A 21,846-nucleotide genomic window follows, 5' to 3' on the forward strand; every position below is an offset into this window, starting at 1 on the left:
TCTGAATTTACATGGCTTTTAAAATCACTCACAGAAATACTTGTGCAATTTGTGCAAAAGTTGTCCAAAATTTGTAAGAAATAGTATTCAAATGAACATTAGCGGCGTTATTGACTTTGTAAAGATGACAACCTCTTTTCAATTCTTGATCAGTCGTTAAAGTGAGAGACATGGTTCTGTGCTTCAAGGAAAAAAATCTCGTCAATGTGAGTTGAGTTTCTTTTTTAAACTCGGACATGAAGAAGCATGTCAATGCTACTGTGACAAATCCATGATTTAACAGATATTATTAATAAAACTAACTCTTACTATGTTCTCTGTCTCTGGAGAATAGCTCTTCCCAGTTTTAAACCTGCAGAATGAGACTTATCATTTACAGGGGCTAAAATGTGACTGTGGTAGCCAGCTCTGAGCAGTACACCATCAAATAGGATTTGTCTTGTCTTCCCTGCCATCCAGCCCTGCCATGGGGGTCGGCAAAATGGAGTTAGTCATCACCTGCAGCAGAGTGAAGCCAGTCTGTCTTTTCGAGGACAACACAGCCAGGAAAGTTATCTACAGGAGACAAAGATGGTTCTTGTTTTCTGGCCCAGTCTCTTGGAGTTCACCCAAATGAATTAGAGTATGTTCAAGTTAAGTGCTCTTTTCCCTCCCCACCACCTGGAGCTGCATCCATTCAGATGGCAAGGTTTGCTCACTGCGGCTTCAGAATGCCTGAGGAATAAACATGTTTCCCTACTGAGTATTTCTGCATTAGACCCCTGAAAAGCAGTCACGCAGAACTCAACTCTCACGAATTGTATGGCCTCAATCTTCATGCCCCTGGCAGATGAGGACAAATATGCAAATAGTATGCATAGCTTAGGCTGTCAGTTAAATACAGCTTGGGTTTGTCTATTTCTGTTACTTAAATAGCTACATAACAGTTGGTGGCTTTTAGAAAAACCAAAACAAAAAAGGCTAGAGTGCTTTGATTCCAAAAAACATTTTTTCTTCCATGATTTAATTTCTATCATAAATCCTTCTCTTCTAGATCTGAGTCTTTCTAGGACAGTGAGGAGCATTTAGGAACTTTTTCTCTCTCTGCCTTTCATGATGGCTGTGAAGATATTCAGTGTCACCATAACAATGCATATACCATTAAATATATCAAAATAATAAATTCCAGTCCTATACATGTAAATTAGATGTTTCTTAAAGGATCCACTTGCAAAATAAAACTATTTATGCAGTTTCCATGAGGTAAATAGTTGCTTCTCATCTTCATAATAGTGGCTAAAAAGGAGATTGCAAAATAGCTTTCTTTGCTAATCAGTATATTGCTGTAGTCTTGAATTCACTGCTTGAAGTTAAGTATTGGCTAACTGCAAACATACATCTGCAACAAATACATGGTATTATGCTGGTACACATTTACATGTCTCATCTTATAAAAAAACTGTTCAAAATCCTAAGATTATCTTAAAAAACCCCAAACAAACCCTTTTAAACTGTTTCTTTTTCCAATTTAAAATATGCAGCAACTGACATAAGAGAACACCAGGCAGACATAATTTTGTGCTTTGGTTTAAAATAAGTACTGACTGTAATTACTGTATACAGGAAATTGCTGTAACATTTTCCACTTTATAGAAGACTTGATAATGAAAAGAGTAAATCAGATCTTTTCAAAGATATCCTTTCTCTTCCTTGGGCAATCTCACCTTTTCTTGTTCAAATAAGCTTGCTATGTCCAATAAATGAAAAGGTAGAGATAGCTTATGAGCACTCATGAGTAATTTCTGCTTTCTGAAGTCAAATATTATTATGAAATATATAGCATATGTTTTTCTATCATGTTTTCAGAGTTTTTTTGCACACATTACATTTCTGCATTTATATGAAGAGCTTTACCACAGGTAAAACTTTAATAAATCTTCATATGCACCTTTCCAGAATGATAAATAAAAAAAGTATGGGTTTGGAAACTGATAAAAGTTTCCTTAGTTTCTATAAACAGAAAACCTTGTCTAAGAATATATCTAAAACTGCAGTAATTTGGTTTTGTCTTAATTTGTAGTCCAGACAAGGAAATGGTATGGATCAAACTGCTACAGAATGAATTTCTCATCTCTTAAGAGAACCCTGTTTGTAGTGCAATAAGAAGTTAATACTTTCATTTTTCAATTTTCTGTTTTGTTTACCTTTAAATTTTAATAGGAAATCAAGTTCCAAATAATCTTGTTTTGTGTATTTTCTTTTCAGGGGATAAATGCAAACCTACTGGATACACTGAAGTGAAGAATATGTTACTGGATCTACAAAACCGGAGATATGTTGCACAGTCAAAAGATAAATCTGTTGGTGAGAAAATGGCATTAAAGAAACTTCTTGTAGATCAAATGTTCAATTCTTTTGATTCAGACAACAATGGACTTGTGGATATTAATGAGTTATCTCAGGTAAGGTTTAGTTTTTGTTTCTATTAGCACAGTGATTATTCAGATGGCTTTTTAATGACTTGTACTCAGGGAATATCATGTTTTAGGATACTTTACTTTAGAAAATGTGAGTCTCTGAGGTGGAAAACTTTGAGAATTTTTTGAATGGCTTAATTATTCAGAAATTCTGTAATGATTATTTAGAAATTTGAATATAATACTTTGAAGTATAATGCAGTGTATTAGAAGACTCTAGGCTGCTGTGACCATGGTTTTTATTACCCACTGCATGCTATCATCCAGTCCAACTATATAGATGTATTGTAGAAGTTGAAAACAATTTTAAAAATGAGATAAATCACTTCTGTAATACTAAAGAAATGTTATTGCATTATCTTAGTTAGGGATAGAGAAGTGAAGAAGAAATCTTGCAAAGAGAGTTCATGGGAGTCTCTAAATAGCAAATTTTAGCTAATTACAGATCAAGACCAGTAATCGCTGCTCTGGTAGGCATAACAGCATTATCAAAATGCTAGTAGCTTATCCTAAAAGGATTGATTCTATTAAAGAGTTTTGATTGAGCAAATGTACTTTGATTTTTTAGAGGTCTGTGTTTGAGAAACCTAATCATGGATAAATGATATTAATGAGTCTAGTACTAGGCAGCCAATTAAAAGTTTAAGAAAAGTAGGAATTTTTAGATGTGAGCATTGATCATTACCCTGTGTTCTAAGTTGCATGGCAGGGTGAAGAAATAGGCTAGAGTCATCATTTCCATACAGCTAACTTCTAACATTTTAGTCACAATTTCAAGGCCCAGAGGGTGATTGCAAATATAGGTATCATGTCGACTACTAATAGACTATTTCAAAAGACTAATTTAAAAAGATTTTTCTGGACTTTTGTAAGATTTGTTTTTCCTGATGCTTTTTAGAGTATTTCAGAACTTCAACTTTTAAGGGACTTTGGCGCCTGTATATATCTTTAAAATAATAATATATACATTAATAGACTATATGAATAGATAATATAGGTAGGAATTGTATATATAGATTTGCAAATTATATTTAATTCTTCTCTATTCAGTTGCTTCATGTATACTTTTCCTTTTTGTGTGTGTGTTAAACATTGTTTTAAAATAGTACAAAAAATTCTTCCATTATTGTGTTTTCAAACTTTCTATACGTACATTTCCCAACATGCTTTTTTTTCTATAAAGAGGAATTTATAAGGTAGTGCTTTTTCACAAGTATGGAAACAAGTCGGCCTTAAACCCCAAATATCTGGTTTTTGGTTTTGCTAAAATTCATTGCAGAAACGTCAAATAATTCAACCTAGAGATTAATGTAAAGTAAATTAATTGTTACTGTTGTTTGCTTTCTTATTGTATGGTTTGACAAGAGACACAATTAAGCCCATGAGGAACCCATGCTGGAGCACTCTGTTCCTGAAGGACTGCACCCTTTGGGAGGGACCGGTGCTGGAGCAGCTCATGAGGAGCTGCATCCCATGGGAAGGGCTCACGTTGGAGCAGTTCATGGAGGGCTGTCTCCTGTAGGAAGGGAAGAGTGAGAGTTCTCCCTCTAAGGAGGAAGGAATAGAAAATAATGTGATGAACTGAATGCAGCCCCCATTCCCTGTCCCCTGCTTTGCTGGGGAAGGAGAATATAGAGAATATTGGCAATGAAGTTAAGCCCCTTGAAGGAAAGGAGTTTTTAATATTTGGTTTTATTTCTCATTTTTCTTACTCTTGTCTGACTGGTATTGAATGCAGTGAATTTGTCCCCAGGTTGAGTCTGTTTTGCCCATGACAGTAACTGGTGAGTGATTGCTCCCTCACTTTATCTTGCCCCATGAAACCTTCATTATCCAGTCAGGGTGAGCTATCCACAGGGAGACATTGCTGTACTCTGAAAATGGTCTCAGAATTAGGAGAATTTTTCTCAGTTGTGCTCACAGTCAAAATTTTGAAATTTACAGAGTTGTCCTAAACAATAGCTCCTGTCTGCATTTTAAATGTAATCATATTAAGGGGATACGAAAAGCAACATGTTTGCTGTAGAAAACAAGGACTCCTGAAGTTAATTTATGTTCACATGAATATTAAAATTCAGTTTATAGTGCATCTTAAATTTTACATCTTGTCAATCTTGCTATGCAATCAGGCCCTTGGATTGCATTTATTAACTCATAGGTATCCTATGAGTTAATGAGTCATAGGTGTCCTATGAGTGTCATATAGTCGTCCTCTCTAATGTAAAATTGAAATAAATCAGTTGGAGATTGGAAATGGCAGTAGCAACACTCCAATTTGATTGATCTGTTTTGGATCAAAAGTTGAATCAAATGTTGAATTTGCATCTTGATGCAAGAGGAAAAAAAATTGCTCTCCCAAAAAAAAGCGGAAGTGGTGTTCTTATCAAAAAAACCTATTTCAAATAGTAAGAAAAGTTTGGGGTTTTGGGGTGGTTTGGTTTTGGTTTTGGTTTTTTTTTGGGGGGATGGGTTGGTTGTTTGGGTTTTTTTGTGGTTTGGTTTTTGTTGATTTTTTTTTTTTTTAATACTTCAAGTATGATAGCAATACATTGAAATTTGGCAGACTATTTTTATCTACTGTTTGAATTAATTTGAGCATCTGGGTAAAATATTTTTTATGGCTTTATAGTCCAATACAGAATTACAGCTAGGAAATAATTTTAACTCTACTACACTGTGTAAATCTATTATCACAAAACCTCTGTGGTTATGTAGCTCCATGCAGGCTAAATGGACTTTTTTTTCCCAACAAAATACCCCAAAGTTATTTTAGTTTCATTTCTGTATTAATAATAATACTTTTGCAATTTATGCCAGCTGATACTTCATGGGACTTGTTTGCAGAGGAAGAACTTACATAAATTTCACCTCTATGTCAGACTCTGTTTTTTACACTGATGAAAATACTTGGTTGGACCTTGGCATTTAAATTTTTACCTTCATGACTTCTGATTTTGCATCTAATCAGTGGTGTTATTAAGTATTATTTGGAAGACTTGGAACTCAGAGAAGGGATAATGACTTTATCTCCTCTTTGTGTTTTAATCAACTTTGGTTTCCACTACGTGTTACATAGGCAGAAGAAAATTTTGCATGTTGACTTATGGTACTATTTATTTTCTGTTATTAATTAGGGACAGATTATTTAGGTTGCATTATCTATTTCTACCATCACTAATCAAGGAAAAACTAAACGTGTGCTATATTCAATTCTAGGTTCAAAATGAAAAAACTACGAGAAACTTTAAAACCGAGGGAAATTAAAACTCTCTTAATTTCTTAAGACTCTCTTTTTTTCTTAAATAATTCTGATATGCAGGATTTCTCCATCCTATCAATGTGGCCCCAATACCTATTCTGGTTTTACACTGGGAGCTAGGCACCTATGGCATTATATTTACAGACACCTAAGGACACATTTGCATCTTCCAAGTCAGATTAGGTCTTTCCCCTGCTAAGGGCAGAATTGGAAAGGCAGGGAATGTGCCTCTCATTGGAGTAGTTTGCAGAAAGTCATCTCTAGCTGACCTATGTAACTTGATTAGTTAGGGATAGTATTGAGGTAATACCTTAAAATTAATTTGAGCACATGCCTTTGTAGGCGCACTAGGTGTGGGTTTAGCAGTTCAGATATCTGTTTGCTCAGGGATCTCTGAGTCATTCTGTCATGCACAAGTCCTGTATCTTTACACAGATCAAAGGTATCACGCTACTATAGACATCAAATACAGGATTGTGTTGCTGCCCTACAGAATGTGGTGGTAAATTATAAGAATATTGATTTAACTAGATTAACAGAAGCTAAAGAAAGGAACGATTTACCAACCTTTATTATCAATTCAGTTTCATAATTAATCAATTCTTTTAATTTATAAAACATTATACTGCTGTGGAAGATGGTGGCACAAGTAATTGAACCCCCCCTTATGCAGTCTGAATTAATCTGGAGCACAGTTCTCACAGTGTCTGGTGTTTGACACACTTGGTGTTTTATCAAGCACTGAGTGGCACTCTTGTGATGAGGTACTTGCTTTTAGGGAAGATGAATGCACGTTTAACTGAGTGACCATATTTGATTTAAAAGAAGGTTTTGTTTGTAGTTGTATTTACGTAGCATTTTCCTTGGGGAGGTACATAAAGACCATTAATCACAGGCAAACAAAAAAAGACTTACCGATAACACTTCAGGTAAGGTGGATTAATGAAGGATGTGTTATGTTATTTGTGGTCTAGTTTCATAAAATCTGCAGATTTTTCATTTTGACTGTCAGAAATCAGATTAAAAGGAATGAAACAATCTATTCTGATGTGTTTGTCATTTTTAATCAGATTACCTTTCCCAATCTTCTAAAATTTGGAGTTGTACTGACAAATTTCTGAGAGGCTTTGAAGTGAGGTAACACTATGGTGTTTCCTAGGAAATAGATAATTGTGTGCCGTATCTTTTAGAAATTTAATCTTTTCAAGAAAATGTATATTGTTTCTTCATGTTTCAAAGTGTATTAAATTCTAATGGAGAAATTTCATTTTTTGGAAAAGACATATTTAATTAAAAAATGTAGGTAAGTTTCTAAGTTTTCAGTATTTATGAAGTTTCACAGTGAACCATGAACAGTTTTGCTGTATATTTTGCCTTTCACCAGTTTATAATATTGAAAGTAAATGCATCACTGTCTTTATGCAAATTCAAACTAAAAATTGTGGGCATAAATATTTGTGAACCTTCTCTGGTAAGAATTTTCAACTTAAAAAGTTGGAAGTAAAATAATTCATAGGTTGTGACTAGCTAAAAATTTTGTCAGTTTTCTTTCTGCCTCCCTAACAAATCACTGTTTAGTTTAACCAAGTAGACAGTCTGGGTTTAAAGAATTGGCTTAAGAAACAGTTTCCTTGCATTTTACTCTTCTCAGTGGACAGATATTAATAGATAAATAGAATTTAAAATTTAAGGCATATTGTTGGATCATCTGTAAAACACAAGGGTGATTACATGGTAGTGTATCATACACATGGAATTTTATTCTATTTGTCCTACACTTTTAAGTAATGTCTTGAAAAAAACTTCTGTAAGGAAGTGTGCAACCTTAATTTGTCAGGCAGTCATATTGGCTTTGCTGGAGTCTCATGTGACTTGTGACTTCATATCACAGTTGATCTGTACTTCACGTTGCTACAGAAGCAGGTAATTTTTCAAAATCCAAACCCTTGCACTCTTGAGTTCTACCTGGTTCTGAATTGTGTCTCATGTGATAGAATCTTAGTCTCCCTCCCCTTCAATAGGAAAAGCCAACCAACAACCAAAAAGTTCCATGAAGGTTCATTTTTCTTGTGATCACAGAGTTGATCTGAAACACAGATCCCATTGGAAAACTGGGAGATGGCTAGATCCTGCACAAGAGAATTCAGGTTGGAACAGCTCTTAAAGCAGGAAATCACAGACAATTAAAATTAATCATTGTATGAAATCACTTCTGTACCATCTAAAATCTATCCTCACAGACTCATAGTGAGCGTATTTTCCAAAGAATTCCAAAATATATCGCCAGTATAAAATATCTGTGCAACAACAAACATTGAATCTTTTATCTGTAATCAAAATTATATGTTTACTGTAGACAAAAATTAAATCATTTCCAGGGTGATAAAATGTACCTGTCTGTAGTATTATTATTTGAAATAGCAGAATCATTCTATCCAATAATTTTTTTAATTATGATTTTTCTTTTTAAAAATATGTTGGTTTTCATTTATAATTGTTCAATTTGAACAGATAAGAGATTTCCCTTCAAAGAAGGGAAGCTGAGTACATTAATTTTGAATTTTAGAAGTGGTACTATAAAGCCAGGGGTGTTTTGGGGATTTAAAAAAGGTTTTCTTCAACCTGAGGTTGAAAGTTTCGTCCTTATTTGTACAATTGAAGATAGTGAAAACAAGCATTTAAAATGAAACAATGCTTCTCATACTGAATGTTCATGACCTTGAAATTTCAGTGATTGCTGAAGTTTCCAATACACACCATTACGTATTTAGTAGTTCTTGTGTAACTGTAATGGGTTTAGAGTTACTAATTTTTCCCAGAATACATTTTTGTCTTTTATGTACCAGCTGCAAGATCTACAGAATTTCATATTTTCTTAATTCACTTTAATGTGAACTCAATAAAAAGGCTTTTAAAGAATGGAAGTAGTTAGCACTAATATTCAGGTAGCATAGTATGTATTTTTAATTGATAATAGGAAAAGGTGGTTTTGTAGTGATTTTTTCTTATCTTTGTAAATGGTTTTCATACTCTCTAATGTACTAACAAGGTGATTATCCTTTATAATGCTTTTATATTATTATGTAGGAAATGACTTCTGGTAGCATAAAATGTTTGTGTCTTTTTTTTTTTTTTTCTTCTAATGCTCCTGTTATCCCTATTATTCTTTTAGGTATTTTGTGTTTACGTGAATAGTAACTGAATGAATTCCTTTGCAGAACAACTGAAACACAAAAGCCCCTGTATCCCTTGTTTTTAAGAAGATATTCTTTGTTGATACAAATATAATAATGGTTTTGCAATTATCATAGGAGACTGATAAAGAGTAGGAAGAGTAATTATTTACCTAAGAATTAACATTATAATTTTTATATATAATAATATATATTTATATATTAAATTTATAATTTAATATAACATTATAATTAATCTTATATTTTTTCCATGCCTAATATAAAACTGTAAACTGTGCAATATTACAACAAAAAGTTGCATTAGTTTTGACTCTTTCAGTTATGTGGTATTAGTGCCCCATGTAATATGGCAATTCTAAATCACTCTCAGCATCTTAAAAATTCCTCAGCTGGAATCTAAGTAGGTGTCCACAACATACACAGACATAAAACAAAATGGTGCATATATTAAAGAACATTTCTCTGGGATAAGTTCATCAGAATTAAAAATCTTGCAGCTATTAATTTTGATTTATATACAAACTGTATGTGTCCCCATTGAGAAACAGGAGCCTTTTCAGGTCAGCCACTTATATAACAGGTTTTGGTAAGGTAATAGGCTTGTCAAAAGCCTGTAAGAACTTGATAGAATTACTAGGGTAGTAAGAGTTTGTATTAGCTATTTTTGAAAGTGTTTGCATTGGGCTTCTGTGGTTAGAAATAAGAAGAAAAATACATTATGCCATTTATACTTGGAAAATTAATATTTTAGGTATATTTGAATGTTTCTTAATCACCATTCCTGTACATATGAAGTAAAATCAGCTTTAAAATTCTCCATTATATATGTGAGTGTGTGTATATATATATAAATATATATATATATGCTGTGTATATTCTAAAAAACTTTTGTGTCATTTAAGAGAGTCTGTCCTAAAGGTATTAACTTTTAAAAGTGTAATAAATAATTATGAATTAACTGGAAATCCCTGACTTTACACAGTTGCAGTTCATTGCCCCACAGCAACCTTAAAATGATCTATTAAATGATTATTAGAAACAATTAATTATACCAGAGAACTCTAAGAGCTCAAATGTAATTTCATGGTTATAATTTTCTTGTCAGGTAATAAAACGAGATGAGCTTGGCAGGGAACCATCTGACTGCTCTGTGTTCGATTTGCTGAAATACGATGATTATAACGGTGACAAGCACCTAGCTCTAGAAGAACTCTATAGAGCTTTTCGTAAGTATCAAGACCACCCTGTTCCTTCAGTCTTCTTTTCTCTTTCTTGCTTTGTTTTTCTAAATGGTGTTTTTTTGATATATGAAGCCTGAAACGTCTGGATGCTGTACTTACATTAGTGAAATTTAATACTCGTGAAATAACAGAAAACATTTTAGCAGAAATCAATGATATCCAGTAGCTTCTAGATTTATGAAGGATTTTGGTAATGGAGAATTCATGGATAATCTTTCTTGATGCCAACATGTATTGATAAATCTGTATTGTGCACAAGTGGCAAGTAATGTGGTCAAGACTGACCATACCACAATCAATGGAACCGAGATACCTCTCCACACCCTTTGTTTATGAGTGCTGATAAGAGCAGTTTTGACAAACCCTGCAAAAAAGGTACCTATTCTATTAGGTGCCTTATGGCTTCACGGGACTCGGAAACAGATAAAAATTTCTGGTGCAGTTTTGCAAGGTATTTGTTTTCTGGATGCCAGAGAGGTCTCAGGACAAACGTGTGTAGTACAAACAAACATCTTGACCAAACCACTGGAGTAGCAGACAGAAGCAAGATGTTAAGAGCTTTTATACAGTACATTAGAGGTAATATCAATATATTTTGTTATATTCGGACAAGAATGATGATGATTTTTCACTCTTACCTATCTCAAATTTAAGATTCAATCTTGAAATCTGGCTTTGGTTTAAAAGCTGTTCTTCCAAACTCAGTAACATGGCAGCACAGAAGATCAAGTTTGTCCCAAATACTTTTTATATTTACTTACTAAATTTTGACTTAGTCCATTAATGTATCTTCCTTCTGAGTAATTACAGGCTGTTGCTTTAGTATTTCTGTACTTTATCTTTGGGCAGATGAGCACTCAGCCACTTTAGGTAATATCTAATGACAAAGAGATAAAAAACTGCTTAAAGTTTTAAACTATAAATTACGAATTTGATATTAGAAAAAAAAAAACAAACCCTGCATGAAAAGCAAGAAGAATAAACATGAAATGAATTATCAAGACAGACTGCCTGAAAGTATGTTAGTTTTGACCATTGAATTAGATTTTTATTTCTATGAAAGTCTTTCAGAAAGTGTGATTTTGTGATGCAGCTTAGCTGAACAAATTACTTACTGCTCCTAAAAATAACTTGATCCTGCTTCCTAAGGTTATCTGACTGCCTTTCTTGCAGTGTCCTAACAGTCACAGTCTCTCCTCTGAGTCACTAAGTCAGCAGAAAAATATTCACCCTCCACATCCCATCCCAATCCTATTGTGTGACCTGAATTGATTAAGTGAAGGGTCAGACTATAACTCATGCAAAAGAAGTGTGAGCACAGCCAAGAAATAAGGCAGAGGAAGAAAATGGGAGATATTAAGACATTGTGATGGTGAGATAATTTAATTCATCTGCAGGATGAATTCAAACACTAGGAAATACCTTAATTTCTTTTTTAAAGGTTGTGATACAAGTTTGGCTTACAAAATGTAAAGAATTATATATCATCTATAGAAGCACACACATTAGCTACAATTATATGGCTAGATGTTGTACTTTTGGATACTGATTGGTTACTGCATGGATGCAGAAATTGATATAGAAGCCTTTATCATATACAGCAATCAAGAAGGTTAAAGATATGTTTAAAGCATTAGAACTATTTTTGCAAACATTGTATTAATGGAAGCACAACATTATTCTTCCAAATAAGACTTTGATGTGTCTCTGAGGGACTATTTTGTATAGTTGTAATACTCCAGACATAAGAATAGCTTTCCATTATATATTTTTAATGGAGTTTTGAATAATGAAAATAATTTCCATATGGTGTGTTAAGCATTGCCTTAATATGAATGTTAATGAAAACATTAGATTATGTAAGATTAGGAATCATTTTGGTTTCTTTGTTGCAGCAGAGTAGTGGAGAAGACCCTATTTAAAACTATAAGGGTATCTTGGAAGGTGACTTCTAGAGTAAGATTCATTCTTCTATGTCATTGACAAAACTTAGATGTATTCATTACATATTGAAAAATAAAACCTAAAACCAGCTGCTACTTCATTGTATGGTGTGTGCCCAGAAGGTCAAAGAAATGTTACAGTATTAGGCTCTGTAATGAAGATAAAATAAATACTCTTGAAATAAATTTGACAATTCACCGTAGTTCCATTTCCTTTTATCTCAAGATAGGTTGAATTCAGTCTGACTTATCTCACCAATATTAACAAAAATTATATAATGCTATAAAAGTAAACTAAGCTAAGCAAAACCAAAACAAATTTAATGCGGCACCTAGTTACTTGACTAGTGCTCTTATTGGCTAAGCAAGATGATAAAAGCTGAAACCAAGCTCTCCACACGAGCCCTGCCAACCCAAGGTAAAGTAAATGTGACAGCCCCTCTCCAGAGGCCTCTGTCATTTGCCTATGGCAAAGCTTGTGCGATGTTACCAGTAATGCCAAGTCTGGATTTACCAGCATACAGAGAATTAATATAGACATGGAATCAGATCTGTGTATGGAAATGTACACAAGAAGCACTCACAACACATCTTCCACACACTATTCCACAAATACCTCTTCAATTAGCCATCCACCTACAAAATAATTAAACATTTTAATTTTCTTCATGTAAGTGACACAGGAAGATTGCAAATATTTACTCCAAATAGAAATAAACCTTTTTTTTCCCAGGGTTTTCTTTCAGTACTTAATATTTTCAAGTTTACATTCTATTTTATTATACTGTAATGATTTATTCTTTTTGTTATTATGTTACATTGTGATTTTATGTTATAACTTTAAAATTATCCCATTTTATAATATGGAAAATATAATTTTTCACCAGCTTGGACACTTTCAAGCATCTAGAAGAAATAGAAAGCAAAACAGCAAAGGTTTTTTCCAAATTATTTTCATAACTATCTAATAAGTGAAAGATTATAACTGAGTAATGGTATTGGCAGGGCATTGTCTTCTAAAATATTATAGTGTTATTTGTTATTTTGAGACATTTAAAAGACTTAACCATTAATTTAAATAAAGAAGTGGTTCTAGAATTTTTGACCTCTTGCACGATCCCATCAATTGAACTTGACAGTATGTTTTTCATGCTTTTTTCATTCCTTAATATCTACCATTTTCATGTACATAAGGAACCTAATCTCAGTTTAATACCTGCTATTCCCCATGGAATTGCCTCTATCCCTAATTGTAGTGAAGGGGTGGATTTGAGAAATGTCAAGTTCTCATTTGTGTAATTGCTAGAATATGTGTTACCTTTATTCACTCAAATGTGACTTTTATTCACTCAAAATGGCAGTGAAGAAAATTCGGCTTTGTTATGATGGAGAAATTGATCCTATTCAAAGCTTCCACACAGAATTCAAAGGAGTTGTTTGTTTTTATTTGTATAACAGAAGTCGGAGTCATATGAACACAGAAATGCCAAGGCACAGTGATCGAGGTTGGGCAGGGGTTGGGGGTCACAACAGCACAGTTTTTATGCGTGGCAATACCAGAGGGGTTCTTTTCAAGCCAGTTTGTACCTAGCACTGCTAAAATATGAAATGTTTTGTTACAGTAGTTAACAAAATATCCTTTGTCATATTTGAATTTGATCAACATTAAAGAAGTCTCATTTTCTAACAGTAATTATCCATCCGCATTCTCTATTAAGCATAGAAGAACTTGAAAAAATGAGAAAGCTGGAAAAGGTGTGAGAGAAGGCATAAAGGAAATTTGTGTCCTCAGCCTTGGCCTAAAAGGGGGATAGTGATAATCAAGTGATACTACTAGTGTGCACTTTTCCAGCTGTGATTTCAAATAGTGTTTAAAAACATTTAGGTAGGATTTTGAACACAGATAGGATTAAAAATCATCTTCACTATGGTGTTGAACAAGCTACTCTATTACAGTAATTTCTTTTTAAAGAATCAGGCAATTGCATTTTATTTAAATATTATTGACTATCTTTGGAATTAATTATCAGTCTTGTTTCATTAGCATTTGCAGGTAGGATTTTTTTTTAATTGGCATACTTAATTAGAAATTTTCCTCAAAAATACTGGCAATTCTATTTTTAACTCCAGCAGTAGAAAAGGAACCACCTGAAGGGCAAAGATGAAGCATAGGCTGTTTTAAAGGTATTAATATGCACATAATTCTGTGTCTATACATACATACATATACATGCTTGCTTGTATTCTGTGATTTTCTTTGGACAGTCTCATTTTGTCTGACAAAATGGATACACATTAGACTGGACAGCCAAATGTAAATAACTGTGTGAAACGGAATAATAATAATAAAAAAATCCCTTTCCCCCTTCAGAAGGTCAGATGCTGAGGCAGCAACAAACAAACAATATGTGTGAGAGGGTGCTCTCAGCCTTGAGGGTTTATGCCAAGCTTCACAGCAGATGAAGGTGCTTGCTGGCTTCTCTAAGGTTTTACCTGTTGGCAAGACCACTATGGTTTTCTGAATATAGGCTGCCTTTCCTCATATTGTGAGGGGTAATTTTTGGTGATGTAGCATCTATTTCCTAATTATTTGTCTGCTATATTTCATAGCAATTTAACTAGATCAATAGTGTGTTCAGAGAGGAACCTGAAAAACGGCTTCCTCTAACACAAATGAATAAAGTGGAAAGTTTAGCTCTTGCTGGGTTTTGGGAGCTTGAGACTGAAGGAATCAGATAATTCTGTCCTCCACTGCTTTGGCCACATAGTGTAAAATTATGTCCTACAAGTGATCCAGCTCCATCTTAGTGTTTTGTTTTGCTTTTTTTGCATTCCTTCCTCAGCCTGTCCCAAACTAAAGGATTTTTTATCAGCAAGCATTTTTTTTGACAGGGAAGGATATATTTAAGTTTTTCTGAAAGGGCAGGCAAAACCCTGAGATGAAGGAGCCGAATAAAAGCTAAAAAGGGTGTGGAATACAGTTTATAAACTAAATCTCAACCAGTGTGCTTCCTTTATTTTTCAAGGGCTTTCTTTCTTTTGTTAGTGTCTCCTGTGGTATCAAGATAATTTTGTGTTTGCTGTAAATGTTGTATCTTTTTGTTTTTCTTCTAGTGTTCTTTTCTAAAATAGTCTTACTTGTTTTCCTCTCATATAAAATAAAATGTCAAAGCAGGTACTTCAAGTGGCCTTCATGGTGGGCTGTAATATCTCAAGGCATACCACAAGCAAATAAATAGTTATAAATTATTCTGTTTGATCACTCAGCAGATGTATATGTAGGCACTTCCCTTTGTAATTTCAGTGGAAAGAATTACACTAGTTTAGACATTTATGAATAAAACTGATTGAATACAATTACTATAAACCCCAAATTTATTGTACATAGTTGAACTAACTTCTCTGCATAAAAATTGACATCCTGCAAAAATGAAGGAAAAAAAAAAGTCTTTCAGAATTGATTTCTGTTGTTAGTGTTCTTGATGTTGTCTTATGCTCAAAAAAAGGGGCCACAGAAGGTTACACTGGGGCCACACTGAGGACTTGACTGTAAAAATTACCCCATGATGTACAATAAAGTGTGAGAGTTATCTAGGCAGAAAAAAATATGACCTAATTGTCATTCCTCTATTAACTGCCTTGTAGTTTTGCTGGAATTGCTTTCAGGCATCACTCAACACTGTTGACAATATCTAATCTGTTGTGCAGCTATAATTTGGGGTCTTATATGTTGCTCCTGTACATGCTAATGCTGTATATATTTAAAAGTACCTTCAGTTTTGAAATTAAATTCAGGTCACAGATATCAAATTTGCACTCTTTGTTGATGAAGTATTTGTATGAAGGGATTTATATACCTTCAGTAATAGCAGATATTACAGAAATTTTTGATCTGATCCAAAATTACAGAACTTACTTTGGGCTCACCTTTTAGGAGAAACTTCATGGTCAGTGACAAATATGACTGTCCAAATCAGTGCTTTGAATCGTGTGGAAAGGAGGCAGCCAGAAGTTCCTGAAAATGCAGTAGCCATTATGAACACATATGCTTAGTTACTGAATTCTCTCAGTCCTGAAAAAATAATCTTGCTTTCATTATAATAGCTCTACTTCTATTTTAAGTTGTCAAATGCAGTAATTACAGATGCATGTTCAGAAATTTTTTTTTTAAAATATGAATCTTTGTTTCTGAAGCAAAATAGACCAGAATTAATAACCAACAAGCAACCAACCCTACAATAAAATCTAAATTTCAAAAAGGCCTGTACTGAATTACTCAATGAAACAAATAAGACTTCCCACTGGATTCCTTAAGTTATCTTGAAGTCCACAAAGTCTAACTCAAAAAAACCCCTCATGTAATTTATATTTCTAATTAATTCAATATGTCCCAAATATTGCATTTAGTGTGTAATCTGAGTCAGAGCTTTATGACTGTGATGAGTCTTCAATAGTAAAACATGTTAACAAATAGTAGAGAAAACATTTTCTGAGGGAGGAAGAGGTATTATTTTGTCTCCTGCTACCATTAATTCCTTTTCAGCAACAACTTGAGCATATTAGATTGTTCCAGAGGGTGTTATATTTCACCACTAGCCTCTGAAAACACCAGTTAACATCATACTGAGTAGGAGCTATTGGATTTCATGGTAATAATTTTTGCTCAATCTGATCTATCTCTCAAATTCTTACCTGTGGTATATGTATTTTCAATTTAGAGAAGTCTTAGCTGGAAGAAAATGCACCCTCTTCTATTGAGTGGGCAGAAATTTAAACTGATGATCAGATACAAGGAAATATCTAAGGGTTTAAATACTATTTCATGGATTGAAATAGTGTGCCTGAAATTTCTCACATGACACTAAGTCAATTCATTTAGATGCCAACTGATTTTTCTTCATGTTTTGGGGAAATCAAGTAACGAATTTAAGGCTACCATAGGTTTGCATTAGTAAATAAATATTTCACAGGCACTTTGGGCATCATACTGAAGAAACTAGGAGATTCTGTTTATGAACCTTGAACTCTGCTGATCTCTAATCCCATCAGTGCATTTACTTGGAAGTGTTTTCCTGCTTTGGTGATGTAAGTCACTAGAGATAGCACTGTGAAATACAGGATTGCAGAGGATGAGGACTGGAACAAAACACCTGAGTTATAGTAGCTTTGTTTTAGAGTATTGGTAGAGATTGACTTGCATGGCATTTGTTACTGACTTGAAATGTCAGAGACTGAAGTCTTGTGTGTCTTCCAGTGAGTTTGTTCTGGAGAATGGTGGGGAAAAAGTTAACACCAAGCAGTTACACATATTTTGCTACAGTTAGAAAAGTACCTCAGTAAATGATCTATTGCTTATTTCTCAGGAATTAGTTATCTGTGGTGAGCTAGATCATTGTTGCTAATACTTTTGTTATGTTGTGAATTATGAGAATATTTTTGTCTCTGCAGAGCAGCGTACCTGTAAGATGAGGCTGTGACTGATGTTCCAACATCCACAAAAGCCTTTCTGTAGATGTTTTAAGAGAATGTAAAGGAAAATTTAAAATAATAATTTATAATTAATTTCCTTTATCAGCTATTTTAAAGGAAGTTCTCTTTCTTCTTAATGGAGGTGAGGTGGAGAGAAGAAAGATCAGAACATAAGGAGTAATGACTGGGGATTAAAGGAGACAATCACTAGCTAATTCACAAGCAAGAACATGAGGTATCTCTACTTCAAGGCAGAATTACTCATCTGGAACTATCCTGAATATTAATAGCTCATCAAGTATTATTTAGTAAGAAAGCCATTTGATTAATCTATTCATTGTTTTGCTTTTTTTACCTACTGGTGCTTTTTAAATATCAAGCATTAATGTTCATTTTAGAAAAGTGTTGCTTAGTAACTTTATTCTGAACTTTCTTGGGTTTTGGTTTTTTTCTTTTTGGTTTGTTGATTTATTGTTTGGGGTTTTGGTTGGTTTTGTTTTGCTTTTGTTTGGTTTTGTTGGTGGTGATTTGGGTTTTTTTAGAGAGGTCTGGTTTTGTTTTTTAGTACTCTTCTACTCTGCTTTTTTTGCTTTTATTCTCACATTTGGGTAAATAATTTTTTTAAAAAAATAATCATTAGAAGAATATAGAAGGTTTTTAGTAATTCCTTAGACATCTGGGTTTCTTAAGACTGTCTGACATGTCCAGTGTAAAAGAAAATCTGCAGACACAGTTTTGTAACAGATTTTGTTCAAGTAGTTTGAAAATACTTTAAACGGAGTTAATAGAGAAATAATAATTCCAGTTTTGCAAAACTTTAGAGCTTTTGTCTCTAGACCTTAGAAAAAAGTGCATTTCATTCCACTGTGAAGTTTTTTGAGAAACGCGTTCAAATATCCACTACGTACAATAAGGAGAAATTGCTCCAAAATAACTGCATTGCAAAGAAATATATTGAAGAAAAAACTTTTCTAGTTCCCTTCATTGTTCATGGTGGATTAGGTTCCAGTAAAGTTTTCTTATTTCAAAAAATTTCATTCCTAAAAATTTCTCAAAATAATAGGACAATTAAAAGTTTTATTGTCGCATTTCTCCCATAGCTTTTGATTTTGGTATATTTTTTTCTCTTTAATATAGTGATTCCATAGTGTGAGGGTTTTTTATATTGTATGTTTTTGCAGTTCACAACTATCTTAGTACATATGTATTTTTTCCTAACTACAGTGAAGGCAATATTTTATTGAATATGTTAAAGAAAATTTGGTGAAAATATTTTTCAATATTAAAATTGTCAATTTATTACATTTAAAATAAAAATATATTGATCTTGGCATCCCAGAAGCATTTGAAAATACATTCACTTCAGAAGATATGTTAAAGTTTGGGGTTTTTTAAGGCAGAATATTGTGCTTTAACACATCTATTAATCTTACTGGTCTACTTTGTAGCAGTTGTTAGTACATATATTAGAAAATGCTAATTTTTTAGTACATTCACAAAGTGCTTGGATAAAAGGATTCCATCATGATAAATTGTTATTTCTGACTAGTATTTAACTTCATTTTTTGAAGTTTATATATATTGAATGAAGAAAAATATAATTTACATGTTGTTATTTTAACTCAGGAAATTAGGATCACTTCTATCCAGTAGTCATAGAACTGCTCAATGTTTGAATACATACATGAAAAGCTCTTTTTTTAAATTTTGTTTTTTAGGTGTTTTTAATTTTATTTCAATAAGTCTTAATCTCTTGTCATCAAGCATTTGCCTGGTTAGTATAGCACAGATCTGTAGGGGTTTGTAAGTAGCTTCTAATATACTGTCACTGCTAAGAATATTAGTATGTGTTTTTATAGAGTTAAGGAGTGTGTCATGCCAGAATTTAAGCTGCTAAAACTCAGTATAAATATTGACAACTGTATGGGTAGGGCAGAAAGAATATCAACTACTCCAGTTAAAGCTATTTTGGTGGTCTGTGATATTGTAAACTGTGAGACTAATTGCTTCTCATCACTCATGGTTTTCCAAATCTTCAGAAATAAACATCTCATAATTGCATATAGTATTGTTTATGTATTCATTAATGAGTTACATGTGAGCTGAACTCAGTAGGAATATTTATGTATGTATGAGTTGCATATATTTGATAAAATTGACTATTACGAAATAGATGAAATTGTCTTAATCCACTCCCTCTGATGACTGCAATCCTTATTTAGCTGGATGAATATTATCTGAGATGTGTAGACGCGACACTTATGGACATGGTTTAATGTGGACTCCTCAGTGCTGGATTAAAATTGGAAATGATGATTGGTCTTTTCCAATCTAAATGATTCTATCATACTATCTACAGCCTAAAACCATCTTTGCAGTTTCCCAAATGTGTTATGGATGCTGTTGGATATTAAAAAAGCCCAAACTTGCTGTTGGATATTAAAAACATCCAGTCTTATCCTGAACCTCCAACAAGGAAACCTAAGCATTTTCTACCAGAGGAAATGAGGAAACAGGTTAACAAAATATCCCTGTGCCTGTGTTATGGACAGAATTAAATTGTCAGTAGATTCTCAAGCTGTTTTTCTAAACACATCATGCTCACAGAGTGTCAATTCTTATCTTAAGTAGGTTAGCAAGTGATTTATGTGGAAGTGCAATTTTGACTGTAGTAAAAAATAAGGTGTCATACAAAGGCTATGAAGCAGCGGTTTACATAGTGCAATATTGTGTCAAAAGAGGTCTAAAAAGATGATGCAAAATAGTGCAAATCTAGAGAGAAAAAACACATAAGCCTTCTTTATGTAAAAGAATTGGGAACCTGATTGCCTCAGATGGTAGGCATCCAACAAGTAATCTGTTTGCCACTCTGTCATGAATAAATGTTTGGAGAAAGTGTAATTTTTAAAAAATTTGTTTTGCATCATGATTATAATTCTTCCAAACCAAGACATGTGGTAGAGATGTATTTCTTGGAGGGAATTTTAATAGTATTTTAAAACTTCCTGAGTAGTCTCATTTAAGAAATATTTGATGCTAAACAAAGATTAATGTGTGTTCTTGCTCATGAATTGTCAAGTTAATGCCTACTTTGAGTAACAACACAGACATGTTAACTTTTCTGGGTTTAACAAATATACATCTACTGCAGTAACTTCATGGTAAGAGTGCTTATGGAAGATTGCTAAATAAGCAAAATAATATAAGTTTTTTCTAAAATATTTTCTCAGTGATTTTTTTTTCTCAAAGGCTGCCTCTCTTTAATAGCTTTTGATGGATGCCTCACTCATAGGTTTGTTTATTTTTGGACACATGTGGAATTAACATCTACAATATTTTGTTTCAGAGACACAATATAATGTGTCCTGGATACAAGTGCTTTGAGGTTTTTATCTTCATTATGCACACCTCCTGGTGAGTTTATCAAGCTTTGTATGATAAGAAACCATGAACAATTATTCCATATTTCTTTTCTCTGAAACAGTTTTGTTGTGGTGTGTGTTGGTTTTTTTTTTTTTTTTTTTTTTTTTTTTTTTTTTTTTTTTTTTTTTTTTTTTGGTTTTTGTTTTGTTTTTTTCCTTTAAGTTCCTGACATATCTTTGTATTCATCTCTTTTCCATTCTGAAATTCTCCAGTCTTTTAATAGTTGCCTGTATGGAAAACCTCCCAAATCTTTGGTTATTCTTGTTGTGTTTCTCTGTTCTTTTTCAAGTTTTACTGGAAGGAAAGTTCTTTTTCAAGTTTTGCAGAGAGAGAGACAGAAAGCAGTCATGTTGCTCATGCAACATGGATTTATACAGTGCCATAGGATTTTTTTTCTGAGTACCAGTCTTTACCTAATAATTCCTTTTATTGTCATATTGCCAAGGATGAGTAGACATTTTCATAAAACTGCAAAGTGTGCTCTAAAGCCTGTGTGCTCAACACTTGAGCAGTGTTAACTAGTTGAGAGCCTGTCACTCTGTGAACAATGTTTGGCACTTTTTAAATTTTCCTCATGCAGTACTTTCAATACTGAATTAAATATATTGAATTTGGCATACCAGTATCAGAGGTAAAGTCTTCAAGCAAATCAGCTTTTATGTTTACTACCTGAACTACCTGATAAGTTGTTCTCAAAAATTCTGTCCCAGAAAAATATATCAATATTTTCTTTCCACTTCTCCTGGATGATACTGAACAATGTAGATTTCAGAAGAGGTCCAGGTGCAACACCAATGGTGACTTTTCTTCATAAGACACTTGCCAACAGATTTCAAGATCTGGTGTCTGTGAAAGGGTAGA

The 21,846-nt window shown here is 33.2% G+C and overlaps 1 protein-coding gene across 3 annotated transcripts in view; it reads left to right on the forward strand.

Moving 5' to 3' along the window:
• Positions 1–21,846, forward strand: part of FSTL5 (follistatin like 5) — a 269,454-nt gene that overhangs the window by 141,546 nt on the left and 106,062 nt on the right. For all 3 annotated transcript variants that reach the window (XM_083861258.1, XM_083861256.1, XM_083861257.1), the window contains exons 5-6: positions 2,245–2,441; positions 10,015–10,135. In XM_083861258.1, coding sequence (XP_083717384.1) covers positions 2,245–2,441; positions 10,015–10,135 — 318 coding nt within the window. The remainder of the gene's footprint in view (positions 1–2,244; positions 2,442–10,014; positions 10,136–21,846) is intronic.

The sequence above is a fragment of the Zosterops lateralis genome (assembly GCF_965231275.1).
Source record: "Zosterops lateralis genome assembly, chromosome: 5".
NCBI lineage: Eukaryota > Metazoa > Chordata > Aves > Passeriformes > Zosteropidae > Zosterops > Zosterops lateralis.